General features: G+C 52.3%; 1 protein-coding gene across 1 annotated transcript in view; it reads right to left on the bottom strand.

Annotated features, from left to right (window-relative positions):
• Positions 1-9701, bottom strand: part of LOC119597963 (aminopeptidase N-like) — a 17520-nt gene extending 7819 nt beyond the window's left edge. Inside the window, 3 exon segments of the mRNA XM_037947629.1 lie at positions 57-127; positions 953-1001; positions 9537-9701. Coding sequence (XP_037803557.1) covers positions 57-127; positions 953-1001; positions 9537-9701 — 285 coding nt within the window.
• Positions 9702-10673: the final 972 nt, after the last annotated feature.

The raw sequence follows: 10673 nt of genomic DNA, 5'->3' as shown, positions 1-10673 counted from the left end.
CACGTGGAAGTGGCACTCGAGCAATACCCTTCCCCCCCCCCGGGCGTGTTCAGCACCGTCTCCACGCTGCAGCCCCTCGGCTCCAGACTTCTGTGGGCGTAAGCAGCTGGTACGACGGGAAGGTGGCCTGGGGCATATGTCGCCCAATTTGAAATGCGGAATCTGCCCAGGGCTGGAGCCAGGAAGAGAAGGCCCTGCAGTTGGTAACAACGCTAAGGGGCCCCGCGGTGGAAGTGTTGGGGCATCTGCCGGCATCCCAACATGCCTCTTACACCAGCGTGGCGTAGGCTTTGAAACGCCGTTTCGGGAACCACCACCAGGCCGAGGTATATCGGGCCCGCTTGAAGAAGCGGACTCGTGAGCGTGGCGAGACACTGTCCCAACTGGCGCAGGATGTGAAAGCGCTGGTAAGGAGGTCGTACCCTGCAGCTGCAGAAGAGATGATCGTGGTCTGGCCCGCGATTTCTTTGTTGACGCTTTGCAGGACCAGCAGCTGCAAATCTACGTCAAGCAGGCACACCCTGAGGACCTGCAGGTGGCGCTGGCGAGGACTTTGGAGTTCGAGGCCTTCCTGAAGGCAACCAGTGGCCTAGGGCAGATGAATATGGAGATAAACTGAGGTGTGGAGAGACAAAGACATGGAGTTATGATGCAGTAATGAGAGATTAAAATGGGGACAGATGAACAAGAACAAAATATTATAATAAAACGATTTTTTTCGCCTGCTAGGGATTATCATAGCAGGTGTAAACTCGCTATGATAGCCTGTTGCAGGTGAGACCCTCGCCTGCCTCCCTTCCAGCTCCTAGGAGCTGAGAGCGAGGTTCAGTGGGTCACTCTTTTTGTTTATTTTATCATAGTTTATCTGGAACAGGGTGTGGCCGTGTGTAGTGATCTGTTCAGGGCGGGAGACATCCTCTGCTCTGTGAGCACGCGTGTGGGCGGTGCTCACCGGGCAGAGGCCCCTCCCCACCCAGCAGATTGTGATGTGTAATCTTGGCCTGACATATGAGGAAAGGAAAGCAAAAGCAAAAAACATTTAAAGACATTAACATAAAATATGGATGAAGGGTGAGTGTCCAGCGCATAAACTCGTTAGAGGTAATGTTGTGAAGTGTAGTGACGTATGATGAATGATAACATGATGTAGTGACATGTGGTGATGATGTGAAGTGTGGTTGTGTAGTTACCTTCTTCGCGTTAGCAGCGGAAGGTAGTTGGGGTGACGGTATGGGCTTGCTATTATGGTGGATTTCTTTGCTTGGAAATCATCCTCCGAACCGAGCACAAGCATAACACAACGCGAACGTTGCGCGTGAATGTGGGCGGTCCGGAGGCTTTTTCTTTGCTGTGGTTTGATGCGCTGGTTGATGTGAAGGTGAAGTAAAAAATGAGCGAATTGTTTACAAACGGAAAAGGTAATCAAAAATAAAGAAGAAGCAGGACCTCTCCTCTCCTCTCCTCTCTCCCTGCGGTGAATCGGTCCTTAATTGGACGATTCAGAGAGAAGGGAGGATCGGTTCCGGCAAGGGTGGCGGACGGGCGCAGCGGGTGGAGCCGAGCAACGCCAAGAGAGTCACCATGATCCCTCGATCGTGTGGCTTTTGCATGAGCATATTAAAGAGATGCACCGCGCCCGGTCCCATGCAATCTCGGCCTCGGCTCTTCCGCGTTACCGGATGATGACGCGCCCCCCATTGTTTGATGCCACGATGCTATATGCTTGCATGTAGCTTCGTGCCCTCCTAGCCTACTCTTTCCTATACGAATTTTCGGCATTAGGATGACTCTGTGTGCACACCTTCTGGTGAACTGGACCCCATCTTCGGCGCGTGCTCGGACGTGGGCAGACCTTTACCTCCCGCAGGGGAGGGTGTGTCTGGGGGGCCTTAGAAGGCCTGCCTTACGGTGTGCATAGAGTTGCCATTCTTTTGTTAGGGACTGGTCTGGCAGCCCATCTGATGACTGCCACTCTTTTTCTTTCGAATAGGGCGATAGGCAGGTAGAGCCCCCTTGTCAGGCCTTCAGCCAGGTTCTGTCTAATAGCAGCTGCTAGACAGAACATCAAGGTCCCGTCCTGTGATAGGAAGTACCTGGATAAAAGTTAGTCTTTCTTCCTCACTGTGATGAAATAGTCTGTGGTTGGCTATTTCAGAGGGATGAAGGAACTTACTGGAACAGGCACAGGTCCCCTTTACTCTCACTGAGGTGAAACTTTGGGTGTTTCAGAGAGAAGAGGGATTCACGTTAAACCCACTCTGCCAAAAGAACTGCCTGGAAAAAAGTCAGCTCCTCTCCCTCACTGTGATGGAAACAGTCTGTGGTTGGCTGTTTTCAGAGGGACGAAGGAGCTTACTGGAACCAGTGTACAGGACCCCCTTCATTCACTGAGTGTGAAACATCCTTTGGATGTTTCAGAGAGAAGAGGGATTCACCTTAAAAACCGTCCTGCCATAGGAACCTCCTGGAAAAATGTTAATTTCTCTCCCTCACTGTGGTGAAACAGTCTGTGGCCGGCTGTTTTCAGAGGGATGAGGAAATGACAGAACAGGTGCAGGACCCCCCTCTTTTCTCAATGAGGTGAAACAACCTTTGGGCGTTTCAGAGAAAAGAGGGATTCACTTTGAAAAAGGTACAGGTCCCCTCTGAGGAGCGGAGAGGACTGCCTGGAAAAAGTGAAAGAGCTCCCTTCCTCACTGAGGGAGGAGCAGATGTGTTCCCATCAACGATGTCCTGTAGGTGGAAGGACATCCCCTCTGGGATAGTCCCAGAGGTTGTCACCTACCCACGTGTTTGCCGTGCGGTGCACCCTTGTGAGCTGGGAGACGGGAGTCCTGGAGGTTGAGCGATGCCGTGCACGAGTACGCCCTGCGGCTAGCAACACGCCTCTTTGGTCCTCTATTCTGGCAAGACAGGCGGCCTGATCCAGGCCCGGTCAGGTCAATTGGCTGGTCTCCCTCGGGAGGCTAGGGTCAAGCAGTCATGCTGCCGTTGGTACCCACACCGTCCGTGCGTCCCAGTGCAAACGGCTAATTGGCTGCGTATATCCACTCATCACCCCTGTTGCTGTTAGACATTGGTTTTAGCACTCAGCTTCCCCTTGTTGGACTCCGTGGTGGGTGGGGGCGTGAGTGGATGAAGCACTGCCAAGTATATGGAAAATCAAAATCAAAATCCCCCACAGACAGACCTTACTGTTGACGACCCGTGCAAGGCCCAGACCACGGCAGCCACCCTGAAGCCTTACGTGCCTCTGGGTGGCAAAAGAAAACCCAGAGCACAGGATGACACTGTCATGCCTGCTGCCAAGATGGCGGACAAGACAAATAAATCATGTACAAACATGTCTGTCCACCAGATTGTCCAACAGATGGACTCTCGTGCTGGCCCCTCCAGGCCAGCACCCAGACCAGGAAGGTCTCTGAGCCCCCCTCAGACGACCCCACTGACTGAATCAGGAGCACCAGCTGAACCAGCCGAAACAGCTGATGCCTCCACGAGCAAGCCCCAAAACCGAAAGGGCGGACCGAAACGGCCGAGGCCGGAGACCGACTCTGATGGCGAGTCTGGACCCCCAAGGCGTTTCCCGCAATTTAAGGTCCCCGTTAAACCGAAGGCTTCGACAATGCCTACCAAATGGTAAGGGCATTGGAGAGCCAGCGCAAAATCTGGCTGTCGATCCGGGTTGCGCGAGATCAGGGCATGATCATCGTGCCCATAGATCAAGCCACCCTTTGTTTCCTGCAGGAGACAAAGGAGCTAAAAGATGGAGGAAAGTTGAGCCTCTCGCCACTGAATCCCGAGAAGAAGAGAGTCAAGATGGTGCTACTTGGCTTCTCAGTCTCATACGATGTGGAGGTGATAGCATCACCCCCCACAGGTCGTGGAGGCTTCCCGATTGTCGAAGGGGAAGACTCCAACCAGGCAAGTCCTGGTGACCATGAAAAGTAGCCCAAGCTCCACCCTTGATTTGGGTAACTGGAGTACCTATCACCTACGCACTTATGTGCCTGAACCACTTCGGTGTTTCAAGTGCCAGAAGTACGGACACCACCAGGCTAACTGTACAGCCAAGCCAAAATGTGGTGTCTGTAGCAAGGCACACAATACCGAGGTGTGCATCAAGGCACATAAAGAAGAAAAGGACACAACAGCCAAATGTCCTAACTGTGCCAAGAGGCATCACGCCTGGAGCCTGGCTTGCTCTGTCAGGAAAGAGGCGGCCCTCAAACGGCAAGAGGTTGCTAAGAAGCGACCAGACTTTGTTCCTGCCCCCCCAGGCACCTACGTCTGGGGAGGAACAAAAGCGAAAAGGCTTCCCGACCTCCTAAGAGGAGGAAGCTGCCCCCCAGCCGAAACCGGAGATCTCCGACAATCAGGAGTTCCCCCAAGTAAAGCAAGTGCAGAGGAACCACAGGAAAGAAAGGTTCCAACAGCACCACATGGTCCTCCCCAGACCCAGAAGACATGTTCTTCGACGAGGGGGGACATGTCGATCCTGATCACTGCTGTGGTCACAGCAGTGGCAGTATCCTTGTCCAGGACCAAGGAAGAGGCGGATAAGGCAGTCGACGTTGCCATGACGACATTCAAACAGACTGTGAAAAGCATAAAGGGAAGGAAGATGGAGAGGGCCAAATCAGCCCAATCCTCTCCCTCACCCCAGGTCGAGACTCCCTCCCCTCTCCAACCCAGGCTATGCCCTCACAGGCAGAGCCTAGCCAGGCTATGCCCTCACAGGCAGAGCCTAACCAGGCTGTTTCAGTGCCACAAGCCGAATCAGAAGAAGCTGAAGCCTGCCAGGCAAGGCCAGCTAATGCACAGAAACAGCCTGGCCAGAGAAAAAGCCAAAGACGAAAAGTCAGAGCTACCAAAGGCTCTCCACCCCCCAGTGGATCCAGGGATAGCCTGACAGCCGAAGGAGACCCCTCAAGCAGTGAGGATCTCACAATGGAGTTGTCAGACTCCGACCGTCAACCCGAATATGACGATGTCTCTGATGTAACTATCAATTAGTAACATCATGGCACGCAATCTAAGTATTCTGCAGTGGAACATCTGTGGCTTCTCCTCAAGGAGTGTCATCCTCCACGCAATAGTGCGATCAAGGAGCATTGACATCGTCATGCTCCAGGAGACATTATCAGCGGAAGCTGTTCGCTTCTCCGGTATCACGTCTACGCGCTGCCACGTTCCGATGGCAAAAGAGGCCTGATGACCCTGGTGAAAGCAACAATTCCCTGCTCTGCAATAGCCGATGCACCGCACTGTGGAGAAGATGCTGAATCTCTTGCCGTCGAGATTCAACTGGCCGGGGACCCCTGAAATTGTACAATGCGTACAGCCGGCCACACTGTAGTAGCTTAGACATCAGCCAGGTATGTGCTTCCGCAGCACACGACCGAGTGATCATAGGGGGAGACTTCAATGCAGACCACCCCATCCTGGCTCCCTGCAGGGCACCGGATGTGGCTGGCCGTCACATAGCCAACGTGCTTGAGACATTCCCCGAGATCGCTCTCCTCAACAGCCAGGAGCCAACGCATGTCAGAGGAGGGGTCCTAGACCTCACCCTGGCCACTGCGACTCTGGTGGAGAGGATTGGCTGGCGTGTCGATGAGACCGTCACTAGTGACCATTATAGCACTATAACAACCCTCATGGATAGTGGCCCAGCCAAAATACCACGACCGAATTCAAGATGGAAAACAGACAAGGCCAACTGCAGGCGTTCCAGAACGCCTTGGCCCGCTGTCTGAGAAGCAATGAACCCACACAGAGCGAAAATGTGGAAGTGCTACAAGCCAGACTTGTAAATGCCATTGATGAGGCAGCCTCACTGACCATACCCAAAACTCGGCCTGGGTCCAGGAGTCACAAGGACGCCTGGTACTTCAATGACAAGATTAGGGAGGTCAACCACAGGGTAAATATGTGCCGAAAACATTTCTGAAGGCAAAGAACCTAGCCCTCCTAAGGGAGGCTGTCAGGGATGCCAAGGAAACTGCCAGCAGAGTGAGGCAGGAAAAGTGGCTGGAATGGTGTGAGTCTTTCGATCACCGTACCACCCTCTCAGAGCTTTGGCAACGGGTCAAGCGAGCCACCAGCCGCTCAGCCCCGAGATGCACGCACCACGACCCCCAGTCAGAGGCCAACAAACTGGCACAAGAATTCTCTGCGAGAACGAGTAGCGACAGTCTGCCAGCCAAACTGAGGGCAAGACAAGAACGCCTACAACCAGACAGACTTGCTCACATCAGAGAAAGGGCAGCCGAATCCGATAACTAAGACGTTATCTTTTCTCTGAGGGAACTAAGAGATGCATATAAAGCCAGTTGCAACTCAGCCCCGGGCGATGACGGGATCTCGTACCCCATCATCTCCCGCCTGGGACTGGTAGGTGAGCTTGCATTTCTGCAACTCATCAACAAGTCCTGGGAAACTTCCACTCTACCCCAGAGCTGGAAGAGGGCTACCATAGTTCCCATACCTAAACCAAAGGAACCAGGGAAATACCGCCCCATCCCTCTCCTCAGCTGTCTGGCCAAGACTGCCGAGAGGATGGTACTGAACCGGCTCCAATGGAAAATGGGACCCCACACGAACACCTCCACGGGTTCACCAGGGGCATGAGCACAGCGCACAGCATAGCCACGCTCTTGAGCACAATAAACACGGGCACATCTGTCCTGGAGAAGGATTTCGAATCGGCAAGTCCTCTTGCCATTCAGGAGAGCCTGATCCAAAAAGGAATCAGAGGTAAGCTCTTGGCTTGGATAGGTGACTACTTTACGAATAGAACAGCCAGAGTCAAATTCCAAGGTCACCTATCACAGCACATGCCACTAGAAAATGGAACGCCACAGGGTGGGGTTCTCAGTCCAGCCCTCTTTAACACACTAATGTCCTGTATCCTCAACATAAACCTCCCAGTGGGGTGCAAGATCATCTCCTATGCAGACGATCTTGCTATCATCTCCACTGGACCACACTGCCTAAACAAAGCCCAGCGTTGTCTGGACTTGGTATCCGAGGAGTGTTGCAGGACAGGACTAAAGATATCTGCAGCCAAATCCAAAGCCATGGCTCTGAGACAGAGAGTTCAAGGCACAAGTCTGAAAATCCAGGGAATGGACTTGGAGTGGGTTCAGGAATACCTCTACCTTGGGGTAAGGATAGACGGACCCTCTCCTTCCGCCAGGAGTCCAGTACCTGCTTGACCGAAACAAAGGCAAGACTGTCTGTCATGAGAGCAATGAGTGGAAGACGCATAGGGGCCAGACACAGAGTACTAAGATCATTCTATGTACATGCTGTCAGGCCCATTGTAGACTATGCCTCCCTCGCTCTGATTGGCATTAAGAGAAAATATAAAGACCGATTGGAGACAGTCCAAAACGAAGCCGCCAGGGTCATTCTGGGTGCCCCAAGGTGGCCGAAGGTCCTCAACCTCCTAGTGGAGACAAACTTCTCCCCTTGGCCTCACGAATTGATCTAACGGCAGCACAATTCTTATCAAAGGTCATCCAGGCTCCCAGGAACACAAGCCTAAGACACAAAATAGTCAGACGCCTAGAACAAGATAACGAGCTGTTTGCAAACAACTCCTGGCTGTCTCACACAGCCAGGGTGCTAATACGCCATCAGCTCAAAGAACCGCTACTGGCCAAGGGCATGGACTCCCCACACCCTGACTTTGTTGAAGCTCCGCCGTGGGCACAAACCTCGATAGAGTTCTCGGTCATGAGACTGGCAAGCAAAAAGAATGAATATTGTACGCCTAGCCTAAAGCAGAAACCCAGAGGGTCATTGCAACCTTCACCCCTCCGGGGAGCAGAACATATTACACGGATGGATCGGTCGATCCCTTGACCCACACTGCAGGCGCCGGCTTCGCAGCAAGGGATGCCACAATATCCATGAGGGTAACAGACAACGCCTCCTCGCTACAGGCAGAGGCAGTTGCTATCATGGGAGCACTGAGCCACGTGTCCGTGAGGGAAGGACACGTGGTCATACACACAGACTCCAAAGGAGCCGTCGACTGTCTTCAGCAGCACTCACCCACTGACAACATCTACCTCCTGACAACCATCCGCACAATAGCACAAAGGATGCTTGCTCAGGGTAGAAGAATTATCATAAACTGGGTTCCCAGCCATATAGGGACCAGAGGCAATGAGCTTGCTGACAGATTAGCCGAAATCGGCAGGGGTATGCCCCCTAATCCCATGATAATACATCAGAGCCGAAAATTACTTAAGAGGAAGTGTACGGTGACGGCCAACTCCTTCCTCCTGCAGCTTCACAGAGAGGAAACGAGATATTCCCCCTCGGCCAGCTGGTACTCAGATGCCACAGGCTATGAACCACTGGCACTCTCTGAAAATAAACACAGAGGTACCGAAGTCATTCTGCACAGAATGTGCCTAGGTTACCACTGTGCATGGCAGATTATACAAACCATAGAACGTGAAGAGAGGTGTTGCATGCATTGCGGCGAGCCGAACGCCACACTGGTACACTACTTGGAGAATTGCGTGCACACGCAATTCCTAAGACAAAGCCCACAGAACACAGCCGTCGTGCTGGTAAAGAGATTATGCAAGATGCTTACACCACGGCTACAGGAGCGCCTGCTGGCAATCCCACCGCCACGGTAAGCACTGAGTGTCAGACCAACAAATGAGACAGCCATAAAAAGCTGACACAGGCCGGGCCATAAGTGAAAGGCCCGGGCGAAGCCAGAACTTCGCAAATCTCAAGCAAGCAAGCAATCAAAAATAAAATATACATATATACAAAAATGTGAGTTTCCTGCAAGGGTGGGAAACATCCTTCGGTTTGCACGCACGAGTGAATATATACAGTCGAAAATTACAAAAAACACATATATACAAAGAAGGTTGTGGCCAGCACATAGACTCACTATAAAGAGAGGTGGTGATGTGGTGAAGGTGGTGAAGGTTCCCACGCTCACCCAGTCAAAGCCAAGAGAGTGACCATAATAGCAAAACGATCCTCAAAGTGTCATTGAGCAACCCTGGTCTGCCGAGGCCTCAATCGCGCCGCGAATCATTTTGCTATCTTGCCCTCTCAATTAAAGTAAATGCTTAGTAAAGAATCTCTGGTTTCAGAGAAGATTTGCCTTGCTACTGCCTTTAGCGGTATTTTCCTTCTAACTATTGATGGTGACAAGGGAATATTACACCTTTCCCCAGACCCGCAGCTCTCTCTATCACAGGGAAACCTGTATAGGGAGGCCCAGCAGTCTGGGGTGACCTGTACGTGTGCTTTATCTCCTACTAAACTTCTTCCCTTTCTTGCGTTTGGGTGGTGCACTCTCACCTACTGTCCCTTTATAGCAAGGTTTGGCAGCAAGGGAGTTGCCCAACACATAAACTCCGATCCTCTAGTGTGCTGGAGAACGCTACCAGCCTGTCACTAGAGGGGGTCGAGTCCAGGACCTCTATTTTCGGCTTTCCTAACTCTCTCATCTCTCTTCAAATCACCTTCATCCCCTCATCTCACCTCACCTCACTCATGTTAAAATTATTAAGGTTAAAGTCATTTCTCAAGGCGGCCCCGGCCCTAACCGGCGGGACGCCCTTGCCAAGGCTCTCTTTGAGGCCAATATCAGGGTACTTCGGTACTATCAAATCCATGAAGGATATCTTGCTCTCATTGATGACGACGACCATGCCCAAAGAATTTTCTCCTCCACGACAGTCGATATGCTAAAGAATCTGGGGTTCACTCCTGTGCTCCCCCCCGACGTGAAGGCCAAGCTCACGCTGGTCTTCAAAAGACTAGACAGACACGTGGTTAACGAACCTGAGTCAGCCATTGCCGACGAGATCATGGCAGCTGCTCCCGACTCCCATGTCGAAAACGTGTTTGTCTTGAAAAGCTCATATCTCCTGAAAGTCCGCTTCTCAGAGCACCAGGCTGCCAAAAAGATCAGGAAAAAGGGTATCTACCTCTTAACCTCTTTGTCGCCCCTTGGCAAATTGAATTTGAGCGCTTCACGCCACTCAGGCAGTGTATGAACTGCTATGGCTATGGACAATCAAAAGCCAATGCAAGGAGACAAAGAGCACCAGGTGCTCTGAATGCGGCTCCTCCACACACTCATACAGGGACTGCAAAGTAATGTGAAGAAAATGCCTGAATTGCGGCGGTGACCACCGCACCTTCGCCAACAGTTGCCCTGTAAGAAAAGAGGCTATGAAAGCCTCACAGCAAAAAGAAAAAGAAAAGGAGAAAGAGAAAGAAGCTAGGCCTCTTAAGGTAGTGGCGCAAAAGGCAGCGCAGGAGACAGTCCATGCTACCCCAATCATGGAAACCCCAATCAACCAGTCCGGCGACATTAAGACCAGAAACCATCCCTGAAACGCCTCATTAGCCCTCCAAAGATCCTCCAAAGATAACCTTCTGAGCTTTCCTGGGCTCACTCTGCAGAACCTCATTGGCCCTCAAACGGCTTTAGGCACCAGCAAGGACCCCTAGCAAAGGAACATCACTGAGTGTCCTGGGGAAGGACGACTCCAGGCCCCCAAGGTGATCCACCCCCTGCTAAATCTCAAGCCACCCCTTAGCCTGCAGGGGATCAACCCTGATGTTGCCCCGAAACCAACCTAGAAGATCCCCCCAGACCTCGACCCACACCACCC

The sequence above is a fragment of the Penaeus monodon genome, chromosome 40 (assembly GCF_015228065.2).
Source record: "Penaeus monodon isolate SGIC_2016 chromosome 40, NSTDA_Pmon_1, whole genome shotgun sequence".
Lineage (NCBI taxonomy): Eukaryota > Metazoa > Arthropoda > Malacostraca > Decapoda > Penaeidae > Penaeus > Penaeus monodon.
The sequence above is the reverse complement of the archived record's forward strand: the minus strand, read 5'-3'. Positions and strand labels throughout refer to the sequence as shown.